Source organism: Felis catus, chromosome C1, assembly GCF_018350175.1.
Source record: "Felis catus isolate Fca126 chromosome C1, F.catus_Fca126_mat1.0, whole genome shotgun sequence".
NCBI lineage: Eukaryota > Metazoa > Chordata > Mammalia > Carnivora > Felidae > Felis > Felis catus.
The window spans coordinates 33,926,174-33,953,943 of NC_058375.1; the positions used below are offsets into that span (position 1 = coordinate 33,926,174).

Sequence of the window (27,770 nt, forward strand, 5' to 3'; positions counted from 1 at the left end):
CCCCTAACCCTCTTCGTCTGTTACCCCACTAGACTAGTGTGTCACAAGAGACAAGGGCAAAAAGCAAGAGTAAGCATTCGGGAATATTTCTAACAATCTGATGTTGCTGCGAGACATCAGAGCGCTCTACCTGTGGGCACGGGGAGACCACATCGGGTGTTAAAGAATCCACACGGCAAACAGCGCGGGCTGCCTATCAGGCATGCGCAGTAGGAGGACACATTGGTCCCGTGATTTGACAAGCTGCCTAGTCTACTCCTCCACCTCGCCTATCTTCAACCTTGAAGCAGGTATTTCTTGCTGCTCCTATAACTCACTCGTGGAGAACAAATTCTTCTCTGAGAGAAACACCTCAGAGTCCAGGCATTCACCTCTTCCCTTCCGGTTTCACTTCTTTCTCAACCCCACGTGGATCCCAGAGAGAACCTCCATGAACATTCACACCATTCAGTGCGTCCCCCGGTCTCCACCAGAGTGACTCCATTTCCGATTCAGGCTGCTGATTTGGTGCCGGGTTCCTGTGAGAGGACCACCCTTTGTGGGGTGATGGAAACTGGAAATTCCCTCCACGGAAGACCCAGCCCCTCCCCACGCCTTTCCCTGTTATAATACAACATGACAAACACACATTTATTACAAGGAAGTTGAAGTTCGTGTATCAGAGGTGCAGGAGGCCATGAAAGAGTACAGCTGTCGCTGAAGAAGTACACACATGCTGTAGCCAGGCGGTAGCTGGGCATTGTGTGTGTGTGTGTGTGTGTGTGTGTGTGTGGAGAGAGGTGGTCGGTGGGGGGAGGGGGACGTTAATTATGTCCCTCTGGTCAAAATGGAAAAGACAGCTTCTCTTATCGTTTTTCTCAGACTGAGCAATTATTAGCGCCTGCAGGAAAGAAAGTAGCACAATCAGGGATGGGCATTCTCAGGGCCAAATCGGATCCTACGGTTCTGCAGCGGTTACTCTGGAACCTAGCCTCCCCACAAGAGAAACATCATTCCAAAGGAACCTCAGTATGGATCAGACATCACTACATGTGTCACTGAATCAAACACTGAGCCTCTAATAGGAACCCCAGTAAAACATGGGCCTTGCCCCAAAGAGTGGGTTGGTTCCCGTTCTTCAGACAAACGGCCTGAAGCTTCAAGTCTTGTGGTTTCTGCCATGAAAGGATCTCTGCTGCCTTTGAGGCTACACATTTCAAAGCATGAGGTTTGTCCTTGCGGTTGGCTGCCTCCTCAGCATGTGGCCCAGGGTCTGGCACACGGGAGGGGGCTTGGAAGGCAAGTGGATGCAGGCATGGGTTCCTGTGAAGCTATTGCCCTGTCCCCATCTTGGTTTCATTAACCTGCTCCTGGAGAAGGACTGTGCTGTCTATGATCTGAATGTTTCCGTTCCCCCCCCCCCCCGCCCCCAAAAAAATTCATGTTGAAATCCTCATGCCCAACGGGTGTTAGGAGGTGGGGCTTTGGAGGTGATTGGGCCATGGCCAGCAGAGCCCGCATGAATGGGATTAATACCTTTATTAAAAAGGTCTAGGGGCGCCTGGGTGGCGCAGTCAGTTAAGCGTCCGACTTCAGCCAGGTCACGATCTCGCGGTGCATGAGCTCGAGCCCCGCGTCAGGCTCTGGGCTGATGGCTCAGAGCCTGGAGCCTGTTTCCGATTCTGTGTCTCCCTCTCTCTCTGCCCCTCCCCCGTTCATGCTCTGTCTCTCTCTGTCCCAAAAATAAATAAAAACGTTGAAAAAAAATTTAAAAAAAAAAGGTCTGGGAGGGACACCTGAGCGGCTCAGTCAGTTAAGCATCCCGTCAGTTCAGGTCATGATCTCTCGGTTCGTGAGTTCGAGCCCCACATCAGGCTCTGTGCTGACAGCTCAGAGCTTGGAGCCTGCTTTGGATTCTGTGTCTCCTTCTCTCTCTGCCCCTACTCCCGCTCACACTGTCTCTGTCTCTCTCTCTAAACGTTAAAAAAAAAAAAGTTCTGCAAGACCTCCCTGTCCCCTCCTGCCCTGTGAGGGACTGTGACCTGGAAGACAGCCCTCACCTTGATAGTGCTGGCACCTGATCTCCAACTTCTAGGCTCCCAAACGGTAAGAAATGTTGTTTATAAGTCACCCAATCTGAGGTATTTTGTTATGGCAACCCGAAAGGACCAAGGGAGACTACTTCTCCAAAAGCAGCAGCCCCAAATCTAGATCCGCTATGAAAAATACACAGTGATTTTCACGATCGCTGGAAATAACTGACCCTACTGAGCACATGCAGACCTATTTTTTTTTAATTTTTCTATCACATTTCTTTATTTTTGAGAGGCAGAGAAAGAGCACAAGTGGGAGAGGGGCAGAGTGAGAGGGAGACACAGAATCCGAAGTAGGCTCCAGGCTCTGAGCTGTCAGCACAGAGCCTGATGAGGGGCTTGAACCCACGAACCGCGAGATCATGACCTGAGCTGAGGCTGGACGCTCAACCAACTGAGCCACCCAGGTGCCCCACTTGCAGACCTATTGAGCTCCACAGTCTACCGTGGAGCATGAGGCTGCCCCACTGGGTCTTGAGAGCTCCAAAAACACAAGTCCATTTTTCAGTTGTTAGGGGCAAATGATAGTTCATTTCATTTCCCTTTCCTTTCTGGCCCAACTATGGTCTCTTACCGGTAACGCTGCAATTGTAGGGCCCAAACACTTGGCGTTTGGAAACTAAAATTGGCACATAGAGTTTAAAAGTCTCAATGTAAACGGCACTAAAATCTCCACTTTTCAGCTTTCCACTAGGAAGCCCAGCTGCCCTGAACCCCCTGGCAACATGACAACACTCCTGGATGTGCCCCCATGCCAACAGCTGGAATCCCCACCTTTCCAAGGCAGGCAGCTTTGTCAACAGTGAATTATCAGCCTTGTGTGGGGCTGGCCATGCTGCTATTCCTGTGCTTTAAAAAAAACTATCTTTAGTTTAGCTCTTTCGTCATCAGTTTAGTTTGTTTGGGTTCAAGGCTCGACCTTTCAATGTGTAGAGCTGCATATGTGCGTTAACATTGTTTCTAGTCTAGGACTTCCCAGCAGCTGAGGCTTGAAGATGTGCATTATGGTTTTAGGTATGCCTATTGCAACAGCAGATCCACGTACAACAACATACTCAAAACGTGTCTGTGCAGGGATATTTCATGAGTGACTCGCTGTCTATAAATCGGTGCTGTTTAAATTACTTGCAGCAATGCTCCCTGGGGCAACACGTGCACTAAATTCTCCGCAACGTGATTTCAAGACCTGTAAAAATACACTTTTCCACTTCCAGGACATTGTTGTATAACACAAGTCTTTGTAAATGAAGTCCACACCACTTGTGCTGCATTAATCTACAGATCTTTACTGCTGAGTGTGTTTCCCAGCTGAAAAGCCCACGGGGGGGGGGGGGGGGGGGGGGCAGATGGGCCCGGAGCCTTGACACATGTCACAGGCTCAAACTTCTCCATTCGGAGCAGACACTTGTGCTAGTATCTGTGTCACTTTCCAGAAGAACAGATGCTGCCAGAACATTCTCCACACATTTGCAACATGCTATCAGGCCCACCAGGTTTTCCCAGAACCGAGGGAGATGTTCCACGAAAGTGACCCGTGCCTACAACCTGCCAAAGTGCTCCTCCGGCATTCCCTGGCAACTTTCTCATGCCAGATTCAAAGACCTTGGCACCAAGATGAACTGAAGACTCGTCAGAGGCATCAACCACCTCACTCCCGCCCTGAGACTCATCCAAAGTTCCTCCTTCCCAGCCTCGCACCTAGGAAAGCAGGGTCTACGGGCCTATGAGGTAGGGGGATCTTCCCTGATCTTTTCATGCTACAGCAGCAAAGTCTCTCCTGAAGTTCTCTCTCAGAAGTTCAAGTCCCAGCCTTGCCACAACCTCAGAGTGCCCCCAAACCATGCGGGCCTCACTTTTCCCATCTGTAAAATGAGAAAACTATATGAAGGGAAGCAAAATATATCACCCTGAAATCTATCTCGTTGGCATATCGATTATTGAAGCTGGTCGGGTTTTTTTCTTTTTAGTTTTTTTTTTTTTAACGTTTATTTATTTTTGAGACAGAGAGAGACAGAGCATGAACAGGAGAGGAGCAGAGAGAGAGGGAGACACAGAATCGGAAGCAGGCTCCAGGCTCCGAGCTGTCAGCCCAGAGCCCGACGCGGGGCTCGAACTCACGGACCGCGAGGTCGTGACCTGAGTTGAAGTCGGACGCTTAACCGACTGAGCCACCCAGGCGTCCCAAAGCTGGTCGTTTTTAAGAAACAGAAGACACAGGTGAAGTTCTAAAAACTAAGTAAAAATTCCTTTTAGTAGGAGATTAACATTGATAAGGAAAATCTCCACTTATAAGAGTGTCTCCCTCTTATTGTACCAGGAATAAGGGAATGACTCAATCTCTAGAATGTCTTATCAACAGAGGGCAAAAACTTACATCTGTACAACCACCCTACCCATGTTTACGGTGCTTTTCTCGTAGTCTCCCATAACTGACTTGCCACCCCCAGCATCCTCTTCTGTCTTTAGCTGAAGGGTTTTTATTTTTTAAACGTCCATTCATTTTTGAGAGACAGAGAGAGACACAGCATGAGCGGGGGAGCTGTCAGCACAGAGCCTGATGCGGGGCTCGAACTCACGGACCGCGCGATCATGACCTGAGCCGAAGTTGGACGCTTAACCCGACTGAGCCACCCAGGCGACCCTGAAGATGGTATTTGGCTTTGGCCATTTCTAGGAGTTACTCATTTTTCCTGGGTCCCTCCTGCGGAGGTGGAAAATTTTTTTCCCTTTTAGGTCCTTTAGCTCGTCGAATAATTAAATTGACATAAACCAAATTAATAGGAGAAAAACAAATTTACTTACATATGTATGGGAGCCCTGTAAAATATGAGACCCAAAGAACAGCCAGGTAGCTGAAGTTTATATAACATCCTGAGCTAAGGCAAGGTTGGGATACAAAGAGGAGGTGGGCATTTGCAGGAAGGCAGAAGAGATGAATGAAAAACAAAGATTTCCCCATTATGTGCACAGTGAAGGAAACCATCGACAAAATGAAAAGGCAACCTACTGAATAGGAGAAGAGATTTGCAAATAATGGACCCAATAAGTGGTTGATACCTAAACTATAAAAAGAAATTCTACACCACCAAAAACACCTCACAAAGAATCTTATTTAAAAAATGAGAAGCCCTGAATAGATATTCTTCCAAAGAAGATACACAGATGGCCAACAGACATATGAAAAGATGTTCAATATCACAAGTCATTAGGGAAATGCAAATCAAAACCACAATGAGATACCATTGTGTCAGAAAGGCTAAAATCAAAAAGACAAGAAAGAACAAGTGTTGGTGAGCATGTGGAGAAAAAGGAACCCTCGGAACATAGTTGGTAGGAATGTAAATTGGTGCGGCCATTGTAGGAAATAGCATGGAGCTTCCTCCATACTACCATATGATCCAGTATTTGTCCTGCTGGGTATTAACCACCCCCCCCCCAAAAAGCGAAAACGCTAATTTGAAAAAATATATACACCCCTATTTTTTTCTGCAGCATTGTTTACAACAGCCAAGATATGGAAGCAACCTAAGTGTCCACCAACAGATGAATGGATAAGGAGGATGTGGTGTAAATATACAACGATATGTCACCCAGCCATAAAAAAAAAAAAAAAAAAAAAAATGCGATCTTTAGGTCATGATCAACGGTTCGTGGGATCCAGCCCGATGTCAGGCTCTGCGCTGACAGTGTGGAGCCTGTTTGGGATTCTCTCTCTCCCTTCTTCTCTCCCCCTCCTCCTCGTGCACTCTCTCCCAATCCCTCTCCCTCCCTTTCTCTCAAAATAAATAAGCTTAAAAAAAAAAAAGATCTCGCCATTTGCAACAACATGAATGGACCCAGAGGGTATTATGCTAAGTGAATTAAGTCACACAAAAACAAACACCATAAGATTTGCCTTATATGTGGAGTCTAAAAAACAAAACAAACAAACAAGAAACAGACTCAAATGCATAGAACAAAGTGGCTGTTGCCAGAGGGGATGGATAAAATAGATAAAGGGGATTAAGAGGTACAAACGTCCGGTTATAAACAAAAAGTCACAGGGAGTAAAAGTACAGCATGGGGAATATAGTCAACAATATTATAATAATGTTGTCTGGTGACAATCTACACAGATCGTGAGGAGCACTGAATAATGTATAAAATTGTTGAATCATTATGTTGTACATCTGAAACCAACATAACACTGTACATTAATTATAACTCAAATTTTAAAAAAAGGGTGGCCTGGGGGCGCCTGGGTGGCGCAGTCGGTTAAGCTTCCGACTTCAGCCAGGTCACAATCTCGCGGTCCGTGGGTTCGAGCCCCGTGTCAGGCTCTGGGCTGATGGCTCGGAGCCTGGAGCCTGTTTCCGATTCTGTGTCTCCCTCTCTCTCTGCCCCTCCCCCGTTCATGCTCTGTCTCTCTCTGTCCCAAAAATAAATAAACGTTGATAAAAAAAAAAAAAAAAAAGGGTGGCCTGTTATGCAGTTAAGTTTCTTAGGCAAAAAGGAATCTCTGCCGGGGCGCCTGGGTGGCTCAGTTGGTTAAGCATTTGGCTGCAACCCAGGTCATGATCTCGCGGTCCGTGAGTTCGAGCCCCGTGTCGGGTCCTGTGCTGACAGCTCAGAGCCTGGAGCCTGCTTCGGATTCTGTGTCTCCTCTCTCTCTCCCTGCTCACCTTCTCTCTCTCTCTCTCTCAAAAATAAACATTAAAAATAAAGAAAAAATGAATCTCTGCGAGCAGCTTTCTTCCTGGTACAGGCACCCTTTCCAATATAAATTCAGGCAGTTGAAAGGGAGCTATCTGAATCTGCTGGGTCTTAAATATTTTTAGCTCAAAATAATCTTCATGCCAAGGAGGCACACTGCAGGAAGACTTGTTCTGAACCCCTTCACTCCTGTGTATACAAGAGCTATCCATGTTATTAAACTTTTTTGTCCCGTTAATCTGTCTCACATCAATTATTAGAACAGCCAAAGAACCTGGAAGGAAAAACTCGTCCACCCTACATACACAAGATAGAGTCGAAGCGCCTTTCTTGCCCTGAGTGGGAGTTCTTGTGTTCCTTTGTCCACTTTTACACCTGTGAACGGCTCTCCGGAACACCCATGTAACTGTGTCCTGGGCACATACATGAGGAATTGCCTGGGCTGTATTGTGTGTATGTGCTGGGGAGGAGGGGAGACCCTAGAACAATATCCTCCCCCCATCCCTCCTCAATAGGCGGAAGCCACTGGCTTCCTCCCTTTCCTGCCTCCTGCCTCCTGCCTGCTTACAAGACTGAGGACCAGAGGGAGAAGAGGAGATGGGAAATCGGTCCAACAGTCCCTAGGTCTGTCCTTACAACTCTCCCCCACCTCAAGTGACCCCATTCCAGGGCCTTCCAGGCCACACCCATCCCCAGCCTTGGGGGGGCCGGACTGGGGGGGGGGAGGTGTGCAGAAGCAGGATAAGTCCTCCCCACCCCTCCCCTGCCATCCCTCCCACCCAAGCCACCTCATTTCCTCTTCCTCCCCAGCACCAACACAAACTAATCAGTACAGGCTGACCAGCCAGACCCAGAATAGCTGACCGGAGGCCCCGCGTGTCCTGGCCGACCTGGTCAGCCTCCAGAGTATGGTCTGGCTGGGGCCCCTTTTGCTGCTCCCCAACCTCTTTCTGGCTTCTCATGTTGGTAAGTCTCCCCCAAGCCACCCCACGCCCCCCAGCCCCCAAAGCCCTGATTTTCCCCTAGGAAACCTTATCGTCACTGTCATCACCTTCATCCGCTCCCCAATCAGCTAGAAAGTGGGATCAAGGCCTCTAAAACCCAGGCACTAGAAACCATTGTAGCCTAGAATTGGGAGTACAGCAGCTATTGACTGAGTTAGATTTTAGGATCAGTAAAGAGCAGCAGGGCCGATGGGGGCCTGCAGTTTTCAGTGGGTGCTCATATGTTGCTTCAGTGTGTTGGAGTCATTCAATTATTCATTTGGCAAACATTTATCTAGCACCAACAATATTCCAGGAGCTGTGCTATGGGCCATTGGTTGAAAGGCAGACAGCTTCCAGGTCTATACAACAGATTATATGATGCTGACCTCCTATGGCTGTCATGGGGTTTAAATGAGGTAATTTATGCACAGCGTCCAATGCCCAGTTGTTAGGTAAGGACTTCTGAATAAGTAGTAGCTGATTCCTTCATTTATGGCCAAAGAGCATTAGAATGCAAAGACTATCTTTGAGTGGTAGTTGGGGATGTGGGACATGGGGTGAAGGATAGAGACAGACACAAGTAGCTCCACAGAAGCACTGAGAAGGGAGTCAGCTACTCTGCTTGAGGGCAACAGATGACAAGGGAGTCCACAAAGCCTTCACTAAGAGCGGTGGCCTTCACTCCAGGCAGCCAGAACAGTAGCTGCAAGTCTCAGAGATATGGAAGTGCATGCGAGAGAAGTTTCGTGGAGGGAACTCAGCAGGAGGGGCAGAGTGTGAGCAAAGAGGGGCTCAAGGGCATGCCCTGTATCCTGAGAGCAATGGGGAGCCGTGGGAGGGTTGCAGACCAGGCAGTCACAAGGTCTTAGATGGATCACTTTAGAGGATGAGCTGGGGAAGGAGGAGTATAGCTATTGGGATGATCCGGGTCAGTATGGGTGAGGGCTAAACAAGGGTGGGCTTAGAGACGGGGGTGAAATCAAGAGGCTTTAAGGAAATGGAATCTGCAGAATCTTGCGACTGATTGCGGCAGCCAGCATCCCGCTTAGAGGTGTGGAGTTTACAGTCAGGCAGCCTGGCTCTGCCAGTTATTAATTGTATGCCCTTGGGCAAGTGGCGTCTCTGAGGCTTCGTTCACTGGCTATAAAAGTGGAGTAATAACACCCATGACCCACAATAGTTGTGATAAAATGAGAGAACATGAAATGCCTGGCATATAATTGGCCTCCAATAAGCATTATCGTGAAAGTAAGGACATGAGAGGACTCCACAAAGTTCGTGTCTCAGGTGATTGGTGCCGTCTGTTGAGTCAGGGAGCACGAGGGAGAAGCAGTATTGGGGGAGAGCTGACAGAAACGCAGGCCCAAGCGGACAGGCTGTCCCAGGGTTGTTGACTCAGAGGTGATAGTTACAGCCAGGGGAGGAGATGAGCTTGCTCATCTACAGGAAGCCTGTAGAATAATTACCATTACCCTCGTCTGTAAATGGAAAGACATCAATTTCACCGGGGGATGTGAAGATCCAATGGGAAACAGGTGCTCCGGCATATGGTGGGCGGTCAGTAAATACTAACTCCATTTATTCGTAGTAGGCTTTGGAAGAATATTAATTGATAAGCTAAGTGGCATTTAAACTAGCTAATTACTTGGCAGTTACCAGGCAGGGGCCGAAAAGGAGGGGCTCCCTTCCTTTCTGCCCCGCAACCACCCGGCTGCAGAAGTCCACCTCTCTCTTAGACCCCACCTTAAAGCCCAGCCCCACAAGCCTGTCTAGATGTCTGCAGAGGAAGGGAGGGCTTTCTCCAAGGCGATTCTGTTCTCCATGGCTCTCCTGGCCCGCACCCTCTGGTGGGGGGCAGGGAGAGCGGCTGCCCTCCGCGGAACAGCTTGAGGCAGGTCCGGACTCAAGGGGGCTGCCAGGGAATTAAAAAGTGAGGAAACGGAGACAGAGAGCATAGATCATTCTTTCCGAAGCTGGGCCGCAAAGGGCAGCCATCTGGCAGGAGAAGGTGGGGGCACGAGGAGGCCAGAGAAGAGGCTTTGTTTCGATTTTAGGACGAAGAGACCTGGGGGCGGGGGAAGGGGCCAGTGCGCCGGCGGGAAAGAGGAAGGGAGGGGAGGGAAACGCTCGGCGGCGCGCGGGGCGGGCCGGGGACCCCGTCGGACCGAGGACTTGGCGTCCGCGCCGCAGGCGCCGCGGTGGACCTGACGCTGCTGGCCGACCTGCGCCTCGTCGAGCCCCGGCGCTTCTTCCTGACCTGCGTGTCCGGGGAGGCCGGCCCGGGCCGGGGTGCCGACGCCTGGGCCCCCCCTCTGCTGCTGGAGAAGGACGACCGCATCGTGCGCACGCCGCGGCCCGCGCAGCCCCCGCACCTGGTGCGCAACGGCTCGCGCCGCATCACGCTGCGCGGCTTCTCGCAGCCCTCCGACCTGGTGGGCGTCTTCTCGTGCGTGGGCGGCGCGGGGCGCACGCGCGTCCTCTACGTGCACAACAGCCCCGGAGGTGAGTCGGGCCCCGTGGGGCGGGGGCGGGGGCGGGGACGGGGACGGGATGGGGGGGGGGGCGCCGTTGACCTCTGACCTCACCCTCCACCCCGCAGCGCACCTGCTCCCGGACAAGGTCACACACACGGTGAACAAAGGCGACACGGCCGTGCTTGCCGCACTTGTGCACAAGGAGAAGCAGACAGATGTGATTTGGAAGAGCAACGGTGAGAGGGGTGTCTGAACGGGTTGGGCAGGTAAACCTACCTGCCCGAACACCTCCATGCCCTCAGCCTTCCCAGCGTTAGCCACTTACACAGCTTTCAGCATGAAACACCTGTTACCCTCTCCCCCACCAACCTCTGCCCTGGATCAGGTCCTTGATAAGCACCTGCGCCCATCTCTTTGGCTCTGGGCTATTCTCCTCCTCTTGCACCCAGAGGACTAGCAGCCTTGGGGTTGGCTGCCTTCTTCCCTGTTACACCCAAATCAGCATTGTGTTAAATCCTCACCTTTGACTCTCCCCGGGGAGTTAGCAGATGCTGTCACATTGCTCACCTGGCAGGGAGCAGCAATCCCCAAGGGGAAGAAGAGAACTGGTAACTCGGCCCAGGATTGCGCCCACCCTGGTCCTATCAGGCCCTCTGGCCACCCCATGGGAGGAAGCCGATATTCTGTGTGGCCCCAAAGACTTAGCCCTCAGACCCACAGCCCTTTGGCTGCCTTTTGCCTCCCTGGGCTCCTGAGGGAAGAGGACCCTTCCCTTGGGCCAAGGGGTTTGCCTCCTGAGCGCCAGGCCCCCTAAACTAATGAGAGGTCTGAGAGAGTCAAGTAGACCTGGGCTCCCTACAGTCCAGTCCTGGGCAAAGAGCAAAACGGAGGTGGGACAGGGAGAGGGATTCTAGTATTTGGGTCTGCAGGTCCTGGAGGAAGAGGCTTCTGGGAGAAGTCTCTAAGTAGATAACCTTTGAACTGTGCCTAGAAGGAGACATGAGAATTAGCCACACAAAGGAGGAGGGAAGGACATTCCAGGAGGAGGACTGGCTAAGAGCAAAGGCAGGAAGTGCCAAGATACCATAGTGTTTCTAGGAGAGAAACCAGCAGTTCCAGAACTCAGGAATGTTAGGAATCAGGCAGGGTGTGGAGAGGTATGAGGCCAAAGGGCCAAGCGGTGGCCAGACTGGTGAACACCATGTGCTAAGGAGCCAATAACCAGGGAGGAGTCTGAGCAGGGGGTGCTGCAGAGGCTTCTGTTGGGGAAAATCTGGCTGCTGAGTGAAGGATGACTAGGAAAGCGGGGGGCGGGGATGGAGGCAGAGAGACTGCCTGGAAGGCCGTGGTGGTGGTGGTGGTGGCCTTGAGTGTGGAAAGAACTGGACTGCTTTAGGAGATGAGGAGGAGCCAGACTGAGCAGGACCTGGTGACTTACTGGGGGTTGGTAGAGCATAGAGCAGACGATGTATGCCAACTTTCTGGCTTGGGGACAGATCCTGGCTGGTGCCTCGGCCCAGTTCTGGCCACTTGTACGAGGTTCACACTGATGTGTCCTGGGCACTGGCTGTCACCGGCGCTGAAGCCCCTGACCCATTTATGCCTCCAGGATCCTACTTCTATACCCTGGACTGGCATGAGGCCCAAGATGGGCGGTTCCTGCTGCAGCTCCCAAATGTGCAGCCACCGTCGAGCGGCATCTACAGTGCCACCTACCTGGAAGCCAGCCCCCTAGGCAGCGCCTTCTTCCGGCTCATCGTGCGGGGTTAGGAGCAGAGGGCAGAGGTGGTGGGTGGCATGGGAGGCTGGGAGCCCCGTGGGCACTTCCTGTGGGCCGCCAGGGCTGCCTCAGTCCTCGGCAGCACCGGTAGGTGGGTGACAGCAACCGGCTGAGAGCACATTCCTTCAGGCTGTGGGGCAGGGCGCTGGGGACCAGACTGTACCAAGGAATGCCCAGGCTGCCTGCATGGAGGTGTCTGCCATGACCTGGATGGCGAGTGTGTGTGCCCCCCTGGATTCACGGGTACCCGCTGTGAGCAAGGTAAGGAGGATGGGGAGCTAGGACCTCGGCAGGAGAGGGTGCCTGGCTGGGGGAAGATTCTTGAACCAAGAGCATGGGTGGTGAGAATGCCCGGCAGGACCTGGACTTTGAGGCCCGACAGTGGGCCCCGTGCCCACACGTCTGGTTTCTAGCCTGCAGAGAAGGCCGTTTTGGGCAGAGCTGCCAGGAGCAGTGTCCAGGCACATCGGGCTGCCGGGGTCTCACCTTCTGCCTCCCAGACCCTTATGGCTGTTCTTGTGGATCTGGCTGGAGAGGACACCAGTGCCAGGAAGGTATGGGCTGACCAGCCAGCCACAGTCCCTGACTCGGAGAGCCAACCACATACTAGACCTGGACCCTCCCCTTTGGCTCTCGTTGACCCACCCGTGCCCTCTCCACCCAGCCTGGCATCACCCAGGCCCCAGCTGTGTCCTCATTGCCCCTGACCTATGTCCCTCAACCACAACCCCTCTGTTCCCAGCCTGTACCCCTGGCCACTTTGGGGCAGATTGCCGCCTCCAGTGCCAGTGTCAGAATGGCGGGACCTGTGACCGCTTCAGCGGCTGCGTGTGCCCCTCCGGATGGCATGGAATGCACTGTGAGAAATCCGGTATGATCCGTCAAAACAAGTCAACCTTCACCAGACATCTCTCCCTGGCTCAAGGTCCCGCCCTCAGGAAGCTCACGGTCCAGGAAAAGTTCTCAGTGCCCAGCCCACATCACCCACACGGGGATGGGCTGCAGCCGAGACTTGGGGGGAGGGCCAAGAGGAGGCCCCTGGCCAGGCTGAGTTTCGGAGGGGGCTTCGGGGAAGAGGCGAGATCTGAGATGGGGTGTAAGGATGAGAGCCACATGGCTGGGGAAGGAGCACGGGCAAAGGCCTGGGGGCTGAAGACTCAGGGTCGGGTACCAGGACGGTGGAGTACGGGGGGGGGGGGGGGTTTGGGGGAGTGATCAGAGGAGTCAAGCCTCGGGGACTTGGAACGGCAGGCTACCATGACAGGGGCAGGAGGGAATTGCTGAAGAAGCAGAAGACAGTCAGCTTGCTGTGAGAGAGGACCCAGGCAGCTGGGTGGGGAGTGGAGGCAGGAGACCCCAGAGGGTCTGTAACAGAGCCCAGAAGCGAGTGAGGCCTGAACCGGTGTTCGGGCTGTGAGGCCGGCGAAGGGCCTGCTTTGGCTGAAAGAGGATATCAGGTCGGGGGTGCAGGAGGTAGACCCTGCGGCTGACCAGAGGTGGGGTGCCAGGGCCCTGTAGGACTCTGCTGGCAGACAGCCTTGAGCGACCGAGGCGATGGTGATGCCTCTGCCAAGATGCAGGTCACACGACCAGGGGCACCCTGGTGGTCGGCGTCTGCCTCGCAGGGGGCTCCAGCATGTGTCCTTCCTCTCCCTAGACCGGATCCCCCAGATCCTGGATGTGGCCTCGGAGCTGGAGTTCAACTTGGAGACGACGCCCCGGATCAACTGTGCGGCCGCAGGGAACCCCTTCCCGGTGCGGGGCAGCATGGAGCTCCGAAAGCCGGACGGCACAGTCCTCCTGGTCAGCCCCCCGCCCTTGACCCCAGGCCCCCCATCCCGCCAGCCTCACGGTTGCTCCCTCAGACCCCTGACCCCTCAGGGCTTTCTCTAGGCGCTACCTGCTGGCCCGACCACAGGTCAGATGGGGTCAAGCTAGTTGCTGAGAAACTACCACTGGTCTTCTGTCCCCTCATCCGTCCCCACATCTGTCACATGGGTGCACATTCTCTATGATCTGCCCCCTTTCCCTGTCTCTCTCAGTCCACCAAGGCCATTGTGGAGCCAAATAGGACCACAGCTGAGTTCGAGGTGCCTCGCTTGGCCCTCGGGGACAGTGGGCTCTGGGAGTGCCGTGTGTCTACGTCTGGTGGCCAAGACAGCCGACGTTTCAGGGTTAACGTCAAAGGTCAGTGATGTCCCGGGGCCATGGAGGATGGGCAGTGGGCAGAGTGGGCACTAGGCGATGCCGCTAAGACTGGGCATTGTAGAAGAAAGGGAGAGGACATCTAAGGTCACAGCCCAGGACCAAGCAAAGAAGAGGTCTGGGCTGGGCAGTGTCAGAGCAGGAGCACAGCTCAGTGCTATCTGGAAAGGACATCCCATGCCCTAGAAACGGGATACCCTCCTGCCTGGCCATGCTGGCCCTCTCCACCTCTTCACAGCCCCTGCATGCAGCATCCCTTTAGCTCTGCCTCTGGGATGCTGCTTCCTGCTCTGAGTCATACCCCAGGGCTCTCAGTTCTGGGACAGGGGAGCACATGTGACGCCTAAGCTCAGAGGGTAACCTGCTGCCCAGAGGAGCTGCATAGGGTTTCCCCAGTGAGTAGGGAGGGAGTGCCCAGGATGGCCCAGAGTGGAGCCATCCAGCCCAGCTCAGGTGTCTCTTCACCTTCTCCAGCATCATAAACCCTGGCTTCTCTTTTCTTTTTTTTAATTTATTTATTTTGAGAGAGGTGGGGAGAGGCAGAGAGACAGGGAGAGAGAGAATCCCCAGTAGGCCCTGTGCTGTCAGTGCAGAGCCCGATGCGGGGCTCAAAGGGGCTCAGTCTCACGAATCGTGAGATCACGACCTGAGCCGAAATCGAGAGTCAGACAGACACTTAACTGACTGAGCCACCCAGGTGTCCCCTGGCTCCTCTTGCCCTCTGCTCCTGACAGCCCACCCCCATGACAGAAGCCCAGACCTCCCTCATCTTCCTCTTCCTTCCCACTGGCTCACCGCCACCCCTCCCACAACTTTGTGGCTGCCCCACCAGCAGGAAACATCAGTGTGGCCAGGCTCCACCTTCAGCCTGTGTCTTCTCCCCAGGCATCTGACCTAGGCAACATGGGTTCAAATCTTCCCCACAAATCTCTGGCTCCGTTGCCTTCAGCCAGCTGCTTAGTCCCTCACTGCTTATTTCTCTCTACAGTGAGGACATCAGCATTACACTAGCTAGGATTGCTGTGAAGCAAGTTAGATGATACCTTTAATGCATTTAAGTTGCATTTAAGTTAGATGATGCGTTTAAGCCCTTAGCACAGTGCCTAACACAAGGCCTGTGCTGGATAAATGTTGGCATTTATTGTCATGATTCTTATAGGGTCCTCTCCCAAGTTTCAGCTGTTCTCTGGCAATGCCCAGGCTTGATCTGCAGGCCAGACCACTCTCCTGAGCTCCAGACCTATTTGGTGGGACCTCCAGAAGTGGGGTTCTGGCTCTGAAGTCAGCGTGGAAGTTCCCTGGTGTATGATTCAAGGGTCCACTTCATCTCCATCCACCTCCTGGACAGCCCTAGGCACAGGGGGCTCCACAGATCCAAACCCGACCTTCATCTCACCTCCTCATGATGTGCTCATTTCTGTCAGACACCACCGTTCCTCCCCGCCCACTGAGCTCTCAACCCCGCATCCTCTGCCCTGCCTCCTGCCCTCCCTCGCTTCCATCTACCCATTCCCCCATCCTTCCATCCTGCTTAGAAAAATCAGTGTGGAAAATGTTTGAAAGTGGCGAGGGAATCAGTCATGGCATTGATCTACTGATCTGGTAAGAAAAGGTAAGGCCAGGACAAGGGTGTCATGGCCATGGAATGAGGAAGCCAGGCAGGAACACAAAAGCTATTTGCAGTAGAATTGGCTGATTCTAGGTGGCCTGACCGACAGACCAAGTTCAAACACTGGTTGTACTTCCTGCTGGCTGCATGTCCTTAGGCAAGGTAGATGTCTCCGAACTTCAGTTTCTTCGCTCATAACCCAGGGTGAGAGCCCCATCTGAAAAGTAGCTGTGAGAAGTAGAGATTATACCTAGGAAGCATCTGGGATAGAGCAGGTGCTTCACCACTGGCTACCTTTTTTTCCCCCCAATTAAGAGAGTGACAAACGATAGGGGGAGGGGCAGAGAGTAGGCTGATCCCATGTTATCTCCCTGCCTTGGGTTTCAGCCCCCTCTGTCTCCCCTACACTGCGTGGACAGCATACCCTCCCCCAAACCCATCTAGCCATATCAGACCTCTTTTAATGTCTCTGGGGATACTCTCACATCCTCATTGCCAGATCTGTGTGCCCCGAGCTGCTTAGGGGGCAGAATGCTATCCTGCTTGAATGCTGGCCATTCCGGTCATCTGTTGAACTTGGTCTCTCCCCAGCCTAGAGGGGGCCCTGATCCAAACCAAGACCCAGAGATCTCTTTGGCCAGAGTAGAGTCCTCTTATTTTTCTGAGGACTGGGCAGGCTGTCTGGGCCCTGCCTTACCTTGGGTCTCCTGGCAGTGCCCCCAGTGCCCCTGACTGCTCCGCGGCTCCTGGCCAAGCAGAGCCGCCAGCTCGTGGTCTCCCCACTGGTCTCCTTCTCCGGGGACGGACCCATCGCCTCCGTCCGCCTGCACTACCGGCCCCAGGACAGCACCATGGCCTGGTCCGCCATTGTGGGTGAGCAGGGAGACAGCTGGGGGCGGGAGGGGGGCTGGGGCAGGACAGGGGTGTTGGGTAACAATGAGAAAGGACAGAACGAAAAGGGGGGAAGACAGCAGCTTCTGGAAAAGGTAGGGGGCTGAATGATGTGTCCTGTCCCCAGTGGACCCCAGTGAGAATGTGACTTTAATGAACCTGAGGCCGAAGACAGGATACAGTGTCCGTGTACAGCTGAGCCGGCCAGGAGAAGGCGGGGAGGGGGCCTGGGGGCCTCCCACCCTCATGACCACAGACTGTCCTGGTGAGAGGCCAAGAGTCATCCCTTCCTGTCCCCCCAGGAGTTACTGTTCCTATGCACTCAGCAGTTGTCATGTCTTGTCCACCCCCAGGGGCCCCTGCCTTTCCCGCTGGAGTTTGTCCCACCCTGTCCTCTGGGGAGCACTATCCTGTCCAGCCCCAAGGACCCGCTGGACGGTTCTGACCCCTGACCTCCGGTCCCAGAGCCCTTGCTGCAGCCATGGCTGGAGGGCTGGCACGTGGAGGGCCCTGACCGGTTGCGAGTGAGCTGGTCCTTACCCTCGGTGCCTGGGCCACTGGTGGGCGATGGTTTCCTGCTGCGCCTGTGGGATGGGGCACGGGGACAGGAGCGGCGGGAGAACGTCTCGTCCCCCCAGGCCCGCACCGCCCTCCTGGCTGGACTCACGCCTGGCACCCACTACCAGCTGGATGTGCGGCTCTACCACTGCACCCTCCTGGGCCCTGCCTCGCCCCCTGCACGCGTGCTTCTGCCCCCCACTGGTATGCTCAGGAAGGGGGTTATGGGCTCGGGATGAGGGGAGGACATGGGACACAGGAAACGCCAGACCCGTAAGGACAGGGGAGGTTACAGGAGAGCGGACAGACCTAGAACACAAGACGTGTGGAAAACGTGGGCATAAGGGAGAAGCAGGATATCAGACAGACGTGAACACAGGGAGGATGTGGGGTGGGCAGATATTGGAGGCTGGTGGGGACGTAGGTCAGCAGGAGCATGTGGGATGGGGAAGGATGGGGAGGTCATGGTTTACGGGGAGAACAAGGTCATGGGGAGGATATGGTGTACCAGGAGGACATAGGGATCGGGGGAGCACAAGGCACATGGGGAAGGCCCAGCACCCTGGGAGGATCCAGGACACCAGGACGGCCTGGCACAGAAGGAGAATGAGGGGAAGCAGAAGCTTGGGGATGAAGGGAGGGAGCCATAGGGAGAGGATGGCAGGGTGGCTCCCATTCTGGGGTTCACCGAGCAGGGGACACAGCTAGAATGGATCTGACCCCAGAACTACATACCCTGCTCTTGCCTGAGCCCCGCCTTCCCCGCCCCCGCCTCCCCAGGGCCCCCAGCCCCCCGACACCTCCATGCCCAGGCCCTCTCAGACTCTGAGATCCAGCTGACATGGCAGCGGCCAGAGGCTTCGGCTGGGCCTATATCCAAGTACATCGTGGAGGTGCAGGTGGCTGGGGGCTCAGGCGACCCCCTGTGGATGGATGTGGACAGGCCCGAGGAGACAAGCACCATTGTCCGTGGCCTCAACGCCAGCACACGCTACCTCTTCCGTGTGCGGGCCAGTATCCAGGGTCCCGGAGACTGGAGCAGCGTCGTGGAGGAGTCTACCCTGGGTAACGGTAGGAGCTCGTGGCTTGGGAGCTAGGACACCCAAGGCCCTTCCCGACAAGTGACGAGAGTCCTAGTACTGGGGACCCTGACCCTTCCCTTCTTAGGACCCATTGTCCTAGTGCTAGGAAAATCCTGTCACTCCAGTGGACCGTTGGCCCTCGGCCTGACACCCCTCGTCCCTCCTGGTACTGGGATCTCTGACCTCTCCCTCCCTGACCCAGGCTTCCCACGATCTGCCCCTCTTATTGTGTCCAGGGCTGCAGAGTGAGGGCCCGGTCCAAGAGGTCCAAGCGGCTGCAGAGGGCCTAGATCAGCAGCTGGTACTGGCCGTAATGGGTTCTGTGTCTGCCACCTGCCTGACCATCCTGGCTGCCCTCCTGACCCTGGTGTGCATCCGCAAAAGCTGCCCGCACCGCAGACGCACCTTCACCTACCAGTCAGGATCGGTCAGTCCCCTGTACCCACCCACGTGCGCACACCCCCATCTACGTTTGCGCACACACAGTACCCGTACACCCGAGTGCGTGTGTGTATGCACGCGCGTGTGTGTTTGTGTTGCAGCCATGGGACTGCACTCAGCAGTGCTCTAGGGCACAAAACATAATTGTCTTTATTTTTCTAGAACTGAACTGCGTTCATAAGTCAATTTATGTTACTGGTGAATATCGCCGGTTCAAAATAACTCTGTTCTGTCCGTGTTTCACCACGGTTAATTCAGAATCCTCCCGCTTCTCACTGGAGGTGCCGTAAGCCTGGGTGGCGTGGTGCTGACATGGGGTGGGAAGGGGGGCAGGGGCACACCTGGGCCTCATGCTGGCATCCATCCTAGCGGACCCTCCTGGACATGGGAGCCAGCCTCCATCTGCACACATTTGTGGCTGATGCCCTTAGCCCTTCTGTGGCCTCCTGCCAACAGGCCGCTCGTACTGTGAGTTCCTGGTCCCAGCCTCCATGTCTGCGAGTGTCAGGGCCAGCTCCAGGAGACTTCAGAGCCCTGAGGTGCTCCCTGTGCCCTGCGAGCATGTTCTGTGGCCCTCATACCCTTTGTCACGACCCCTGTCACAGTCGTTCCTACTGCTCCAGAGTTGTGCCAGCTCAAGGCTCACCTGTTGCTGCCGGGGAAAGGCGGTGATGCCTCCTCTCTTCCTGGCCTCGCCATAAACCTGTCTGTTCTCGGTCTGTGCCCCTCCAGCCTGCGGGCCCATACTTGGGGTGGGGGTGCGGGGCAGTGCTGGCTTCTCTTTAGGGACCCAGCATCACCCCCTCTTGTCACCACCTCCCATCCCTCTCTCCCACCTGCCCGTCCCCCACTGCTGTCCCTGATGATCCAAACTCTGCCCTTGGTCCTCCGTGCCTGGGCTCTTGATAGTTACAGCCAAGCCCTGGCATTTCAAAAAAAAAAACAAAAACAAAAACCACCACCAACAAAAAAACCCTCTTCTGTCTCAAGGGCTGATCCTTGTGATAGAAAGTCTAGTGTCCAAGGCTATTGTCTCTGCCATGCCTTTAAAAACTCCCTTCAGAGATTCAATTGGCTTCTTTGTTCCAGGCTGCTCCCTCTGAGGTCAGTGCACACAGAAAGCCAGCCGCTGCTAAGGTGGGGGAAGGGTAACGAATACAGATGTGGAGGAAAGGAGGTGGGAAAGCAGAGTTTTAACACACATATATATATAATCCTAGTTTCGAGATCTGCCCTGCCACATGTGCCTGCGTGAAGGTGTGTGGGAGCGCCACACAGGAGTACCTGTGTGCATCCACTTGTGGGCACCCCCACCTGTGTATGCGTGTGTCCCCGTGCTTGTGCTCCTCCGTGGGATGGGTACGTGTGCATGCACATGCCTACATATGGTGCCGCTGCTGGGCCACATGTGCGCCCTCAGCGGTTGATGGCTTCAGGTGAATCCACGTGCCCCGTGTCCTTTGCCCTCGCCCGTGGATCCGAGCTTCAGCTCACTTAGGGAGCCCCGCCACCAGGTCTGTGTTAACCCCCTTCCAGTCCTCATAGCGGCAGTGCCCTTGGTCCCGTTCAGCTGTTTCGTTTTCCTGCCATCCGCCCTGCCCAGGTGGCCCAGCTCCTACACAGTTGGGGGAAGTGGATGTTCCTCTTTGTGACAGTCTTTCTATCTTCAGCTCCTGGGTGGTTTTAGAGCTATAAACGGATGCCAAGTGGGTCTGCTTCTGCCACTGTGGAGAAAACCCCTCCACTGACTGCCAGCAGCTTGGGGCTTAGCCTGTAGTAGGTGCTCAATAAATGTATCCTAGCCCACTGCCCAAGGCTAGAATCCTCTCCAGAGTATCCTTGATGGCAGAAAAGCCTGGCTGTGACATCAGCACAATGGGAAGCTCACCACTTCCCATCACAGCTCACTCCAGTTCTTTCCTGTTCTAAATGTTAGAGATGTAGGGGCACCTGGGTGGCTCAGTCAGTTAAGCACCCGACTCTGGATTTCAGCTCAGGTCACGATCTCATGGTTCATGAGTTTGAGCCCCGCATCAGGCCTGGCGGCGGGCTCCACACTCTCAGTGTGGAGCCTGCTTGGGATTCTCTCTCTCCATCTCTTTCTGCCCCTCCCCAGTTCTCTCTCTCAAAGTAAATAAATAAACTTAAAAACTTTTTAGAAATATCCTCTTTCCATTGACTCATGGTTTCATGGCTTCTAGCAACCCTAAGCCCCCCACACCTGTTTTTCCAGAGCCCCGCATACCTACCTGCTCCCCAGGCTGTGGCCTCTCCATCTCTCTTCTTGGACATTTGTCCACCCAGCAGCCCCACTGATGGCTTCGTCTTCTATGATACTCAGTATGTGTCTTCTGAATGTCTGTTCCTGGCTGACCACCAGAGTGCCCTCTGCGTGGGTCTCTTTCCATTTGTCTAGCTATTCTTTGATGCCTGTCTGTGCCTTTTGCCGGCCCCGTGTCTGCTGCATGGACTGTCTGCCCATTTGTCCCATCCTATGAAGGGTGAAGAAACCATCCTCCAGTTCAGCTCAGGCACCCTGACGCTAACCCGGCGGCCAAAACCACAGCCCGAGCCCCTGAGTTATCCAGTGCTGGAGTGGGAAGACATCACTTTTGAGGACCTCATTGGGGAGGGGAACTTTGGCCAGGTCATCCGGGCCATGATCAAGAAGGATGGGCTCAAGATGAACGCGGCCATCAAGATGCTGAAAGGTTCCCTGGGAGTGACCCCTGACCCCAGGCCTGCCCCCCTCCTTTGTCCCACAGATCCCAGGCCCTACCTGGCCCCCTCCCACAACTGACCCCAGCCCTCTCTAGCCATGCCTCTTCTCCAGAATTATTTCTGGCAAAAGTGATGTTGGCTTCTTTCCACAGAGTATGCCTCTGAAAATGACCATCGTGACTTTGCGGGAGAATTGGAAGTTCTGTGCAAACTGGGACATCACCCCAATATCATCAACCTCTTGGGGGCTTGTGAAAACCGAGGTGAGCCCCCAGCTCATCACCTGCCCCTTCTTCCAAAGCCCCGTCGACAGCCATCACCTCTGTCCACGTCACTAGCTTGGCGGAGCTTCGGGCTCCTTGTCTGCCACCGTTGGGTGCCTGCTGTCCACAGGGTGCCTGCTGTCCACAGGCTGCCTGCATAGAAATCTTCACCCTGTACCTGTCTCCTTCCCTCTCAGGTTACTTGTACATCGCTATTGAATACGCCCCCTACGGGAACCTGCTAGACTTTTTGCGGAAGAGCCGGGTCCTGGAGACAGACCCAGCCTTTGCCCGGGAACACGGAACTGCCTCCACTCTCAGCTCCCGGCAGCTGCTGCGCTTTGCCAGTGATGCTGCCAACGGCATGCAGTACCTGAGCGAGAAGCAGGTGAGTGTGGGGAGGGAAGGCGTGCCAGAGGGGGCACTGGGTCAACTGCAGGAGGTAGAGTCAGCAGGCTGTCATTGGATGTGGGGTCGAGGAGCACAGGGAAGGATGTGACCCTGAGCTGCTGGCCTGGCTAAGTACGCGAGAGCACAAGGCGAGAAGCAGGCCTGGAGGAGGTGTTGCGTTTGAAGCATTGGAGGAACATCTTGGTGGAGATGTTGAGTCGGCGGTTACAGATGCCGGCCTAGAACTCGGGAGAAAGAGCTAGGCCAGAAACAACAATCTGGAAGCTGTCATCCCACAGATGGTGGATGAATTTCATGGTGAGGGAGTGGGTGAGACCCCCCAGGACAGGGTAGAGGTGGAGCAGGGAGTGGAGGCCCGAGCCCCAGGGTGAGGACATCCCGCTTGAATGGAAGGAAGGAGGGGACAGTAGCAGAAGGCGAGCATGATGCCGAGGAAGGACATTTTAAAGTTAGTGGAGTTTTGAGGGTCTTTGAAGCAGAGGAGTAGGGGCCAGTGAGAGGGAGGGTTTGATGGAGAGAAGTCTCTGAGGAGGTTGGAGGACCTTGTGGGGAAGACTTGGGACTCAAGGGAAAGGTCACTCTGGGCAAGAGGAGGGCCTTCCCCACTTTCCTCAATGAGGGGAGAGGAAAACGGGGCGGGGCGGGAAGGGAGCAAGTGAAGAGAAGGAGATGCGGTGTGGTCACCAAGGACAAGCCCGCCCTTGTCCCAGGAAGAGGGATGCAGCCTGAGCTTGGCCATGGGCAGCTCATAGGGAGGAAGGGACAACCAGCAGTGTGACTTTTCTAAGGCAGGAGTCGCTGGTCCAGGATAAGGCCTGGTTGACTGGGAAGAAGGGTGAGGGCTCTTACAGGGATGGAGGGCCAGCTGTGGGGCCAGACTCCTCACTGGTCAAGGAGTCCTGGCCTTTCTCATCCCCAGTCTTCCCTGACTTCTGACCGTGCCTGCAGTTCATCCACAGGGACCTGGCTGCCCGAAATGTGCTGGTTGGGGAGAACCTGGCCTCCAAGATTGCCGACTTTGGCCTTTCTCGGGGGGAGGAAGTTTATGTGAAGAAGACGATGGTAAGTCTTAGTCCCCCCGCCTCAGGTTCCATGCCTGCCCCCCAGAGCCCCACACACCGGTCCCTCCTCCTCGCCGAACCCCTCAAACCCACTCTCTCCCAGGGGCGTCTCCCCGTGCGCTGGATGGCCATTGAGTCTCTGAACTACAGCGTCTACACTACCAAGAGTGATGTGTGAGTATGGGGCTCAGAAGGAGCAGAGCTTATGGTCCCGCAGGGATGCACACAGACATAACGTAGACACGCCTCAGACACGTCTCAGATAGTGCAAGGCACGATTGGGACATTCCCAACGTATATTCCACGTGTGACACAGGTGTGACACAAGTGTGCCTTGGATATACCTTGGCGATGCTCAGCATCTTAGTGGGAAGGCGGAGGGGGGTGGGGGGCGGTGCTAGTTAGAAGGAGGTGTGGTCTTGGAAGGTGTTTCAGTGGTAGGATTGGGGTAGGGAAGTTTAGGGCTGTGCTCATCTAAGAGACTGGGAGATACCTTGGAGAGGTTTGGGAATGTGGGTGGATAATGCCTAGGTGGATGGAAAGACCACCCCAGGAATGTTCTCACCTTCGTCTCTGAAGGGTGGTATCATCCCCACCTGAGGACCTAACCAGACCATAACCCCCAAGACCCCCTCTTTGTGCTCCTCACCCCCATGTGACCATCGTGGCCCACCTCTGCTCCTCTTTCCAGGGAACCTGGCCTGCCCATCCCTCCAGCTCTGGCTCTGCCCATTTGCCACCAGCCCTTTGGCCTGGCCTGCCTTGCTCACTGTCCATCACACCAACCGCCCCTCTGACCACCACTCAACTGCTTCCTGCTTCTGCCCCCAAACCCCCTAGGTCCCCTCCCCCTGACTAGAACTCCCACCCTGGTCTCACCTGCATGGAGGTTGCAACAGCATAAGAGGCAGTTAAAAGCAAGGGCTTTGGAATCAAGTTGTCAGGGTTTGATTCCAGTTATACCATTTACTAGCTGTGTGACCTTGGGAAAGCTAGCTAATCTCTCAGTACCTCAGTGTCTCCATCTATAGAATGGGGAGAATGATAGTACCTATATCATAAGGTTGGTGTGAGGGTTAAATGAATTAACATATATGTTAAATGATGAGTGCCTGGCCCATAGTAAGTGTGTGATACAAATGTTACCTATGATGATGTTGAGCCTGGGAGTGGCTATGAAGGACTTTGAGTGGACAGAGACAGCAGCTGGCCAAGGCAGACACTTGCAGAGTAGACACACGCAGGGGGCGGGAGGGGCGGCACCCTTGGGGTAGGTAGATGGACACTGAACTGCTGGGCCCCGGGGTCTAGAAGATCACTAAGTACATCCTTCTCATTTCAGTTGGTCCTTTGGGGTCCTCCTCTGGGAGATCGTGAGCCTTGGTGAGTCCCTGACCCTCACCCCCCCAGAGTGCCCTCTCCTTACCCCCACCTCGGTCCCTGGGCTGAGAGAGTTTTGTCCTCTCCTGCAGGGGGCACGCCATACTGTGGCATGACCTGTGCCGAGCTGTATGAGAAGCTGCCTCAGGGCTACCGCATGGAACAGCCTCGTAACTGTGACGATGAAGTGTGAGTCTACTCAGCCTGGAGCCCCGTGACCCCATCACCCCAGCTAGCCCTGACCCCTCATCTCAGCAATGCCCCCATCTGCAGGTACGAGCTGATGCGTCAGTGCTGGCGGGACCGTCCATACGAGCGACCCCCCTTTGCCCAGATTGCACTGCAGCTGGGCCGGATGCTGGAAGCCAGGAAGGTGAGGAGGCTGGGGTGACAGGGACTAGGGCTCATCAGGCTCCAGGGGTGCCCTCTCATACGAGCCAGAGAGCAGCAGCCTCTATGTCCTTGTCCCCACCACTTGCTGCAGGACAGCTAGGCGGGACCTCTGGATGCCACCCCCCCTTTCCAGTGCCCCATGGGTTGGACACGAGGCTCTCCTAACTCTTCTGAGGCCCCAGCAGCAAATCCCTCCCCTAGCTCCCAACTGTTTACCCATCTTCCTCTGCTGGGGCTATCAGCCCATTCTCCTCTGGGCCACCTCTCCTCACCTGGCACAGAGCCAGAGTGACAACGCATGAACGGCCAACCAACCAAATGGGCGGATGGAGGAATGAATGATACAGTAAGTGAATGAATAGAAAGAATTAGTGGATGGATGATGTAATAAACATATGAATAAATACATAAATAACTGACTCTAGTAACCATGTGGATAAATAAATTATCAGATAAATATAAATGAAGAAACCTATCAGAGTAAATGCAAAAAGAGTTCTTCGTTTAAACTAATGACTGAATAGCTATAGGAATTCGCAAACTGTCTCAAGAATAAAGGAATGATCAGGAGCACCTGGCTGGCTCAGTTGGTGGAGCATTCTTGATCTCAAAGTTGTGAGTTCGAGCCCCATGTTGGGTATACAGATTACTCAAAAATAAAATATTTTTAAAAAACAAGCAGAAAGTAAGGAATGACCAAATAACCACATAAATGGCTAAATCACCAAAAATACCCTGATGAATAAATAAGTGAATGAACAAAAAATTCACTTGTTGAGTGCATTAAAAAAAAACTAAGATGTAGGATACGAAAGATGAGATATATGCAGTGGACCCTTGAACAATGTATGACTAAGGGGTACCGATCCCTTATGTAGTCAAAAATCTGCATATAACTTTTGCCTTTCCCAAAACTTAATTACTAATAGCTGAACTTTTGACTGGAAGCCTTACTGATGACATAAACGGTCAACTAACATGTATTTTGTATATGTATTATACATTGTATTCTTATACTAAAGTAAGCTAGAGAAAAGAAAAAGATCATGAAGAAGAGAAAATACACTGACAGCCCTGTACCACATTTATTGAAAAAAATCTGGTATAAGTGGACCCATACAGTTAAAATCCATGTTGGTCAAGAGTCAATTATGTATACAATGGACTATTACCCAGCTATAAAGAGAATGAAATCAAGGGGTGCCTGGGTAGCTCAGTCGGTTAAGCATCTGACTCTTGATTTCAGAGTCTCATGGTTCATGAGTTCAAGCCCCGCATCAGGCTCTGTACTGACAGCATGGAGTCTGCTTGGGATTCTTTGTCTCCTTCTTTCTCTCTCTGCCCCTCCCCAACTCACACTTTCCAATAGTTTTTTTTTAATATTTGTTTGTTTTTGAGAGAGCACGAGCCGGGGAGGGGCAGAGAAGGAGGGAGACAGAATCCAAATCAGGCTCTGAGGTTGTCTGTGCTGTCAGCACAGAGCCGGGCATGGGGCTCAAACTCACAGACCACAAGGTCATGACCTGAGCTGAAGTCAGACACTTAACCAACTGAGCCACCCCGGCGCCTCTACAACTCTCCCCCCCCCCCCACCCCCGCCTCTCTCTCTCTCAAAAATAAATAAAAAAATAATAAAAAGAATGAAATCTTGCCATTCACAACAATGTGGATGCATCTAGAGAGTACTATGCTAAGTAAAATAAGAGAGAGACAAATACCATAGGACTTTACTTATGTGTGGAATCTAAAAAATAAATAAAACAGAAATTCATAAATACAGAGAACAAACTAGTGGTTGCTCGAAGGGGGAAGGGGGGCAAAATCGGTGAAGATTAAGAGGTACAAACTTCCACTTATACGATAAATAAGTCACAGGGCTGAGAAAGTACAGCATAGGGAACAGAGCCAATGATACTGTAATAACTTTGTGCGATGACAGATGGTAACTGTCAAATCACTATGTTGTACACCTGAACCTAATACGATATCGTACGCCCACTACACTTCAGCGAAAAAGTTTTTTAAAAGAAGGAAAAAGAAAAAAAATTCCTGTGGAACAATTGTGTCAAGGGCCTCTCACCTGGATGCCGAGCTGTGGTCTATCCTGGCTGGTGAGGGCTGCCCTCAGCCATAGGGCCATCTTGAATCTAGTTCAGTGTCTCTTCAAGTACCCCCAGCACCTGGAAGTCAGGGAGCTCCAGGCCAGAGTCGCCCGCATCCCTGGCCCCCACTAAAGCTTGCTCTGCCCCCCAGGCCTATGTGAACATGTCGCTGTTTGAGAACTTCACTTACGCGGGCATCGACGCCACAGCTGAGGAGGCCTGAGCTGCTGTCGAGCCAGAACCGGGCTCTGCTGGCCAGAGCAAGCTCCGCTGTCCACCCTGTGACTTCGGATCCTCGCAGCCTCTGACCTGAACTCCCTCAAGCAATTTTTTTTTTTAACTTAAGAAAAGAAGGGACCCTGGGGTGGGGTGGGCGTAGGGGCCTTGGGTCCTCATCCCTCGCAGCTGCTCCCAGGCCACGTGCAGCTACTCTTACAGCCACCCTTCACACCCTTCCTTCTAGTTGAGCTGCTCCACGAGTGTATCCCTCTTCTGCCACTCCCCACGCTCAACCACCCCCCCCCCGCAGCTCCTCCACCCAAGCCGGCACCCACACCACTAACATTCCCCTTTAGGCTACGTCCCCGCCCCCCACCCCCAGCCCCCAGCTTTGTAATCCCAAAACGAATAAATGCTCTGAGAAACTCCA

General features: G+C 53.8%; 1 protein-coding gene across 1 annotated transcript; it reads left to right on the top strand.

The window, feature by feature from the left end:
* Window positions 1-7,572: 7,572 nt before the first annotated feature.
* On the top strand, window positions 7,573-27,770 carry TIE1 (tyrosine kinase with immunoglobulin like and EGF like domains 1). The gene is made up of 23 exons (XM_023258586.2): window positions 7,573-7,730; window positions 9,941-10,252; window positions 10,350-10,460; window positions 11,834-11,989; window positions 12,134-12,265; window positions 12,418-12,558; window positions 12,747-12,875; window positions 13,662-13,807; window positions 14,047-14,191; window positions 16,533-16,691; window positions 16,837-16,974; window positions 17,175-17,471; window positions 18,048-18,338; window positions 18,586-18,776; window positions 21,291-21,501; window positions 21,664-21,774; window positions 21,972-22,162; window positions 23,134-23,247; window positions 23,350-23,420; window positions 24,589-24,629; window positions 24,719-24,815; window positions 24,900-24,999; window positions 27,273-27,770. The coding sequence occupies exons 1-23, from the start codon at window positions 7,673-7,675 to the stop codon at window positions 27,342-27,344; spliced, it is 3,414 nt and encodes a 1,137-aa protein (XP_023114354.2). The 5' UTR covers window positions 7,573-7,672; the 3' UTR covers window positions 27,345-27,770.

Coding starts and splice junctions, on each gene's coding strand:
- TIE1 (XM_023258586.2), top strand. CDS start 7,673: ATGGTCTGGCTGGGGCCCCTTTTGCTGCTCCCCAACCTCTTTCTGGCT. Junction 11,990..12,133: donor CTTCCGGCTCATCGTGCGGG/GTTAGGAGCAGA, acceptor ACATTCCTTCAG/GCTGTGGGGCAGGGCGCTGG. Junction 23,421..24,588: donor TACACTACCAAGAGTGATGT/GTGAGTATGGGG, acceptor TTCTCATTTCAG/TTGGTCCTTTGGGGTCCTCC.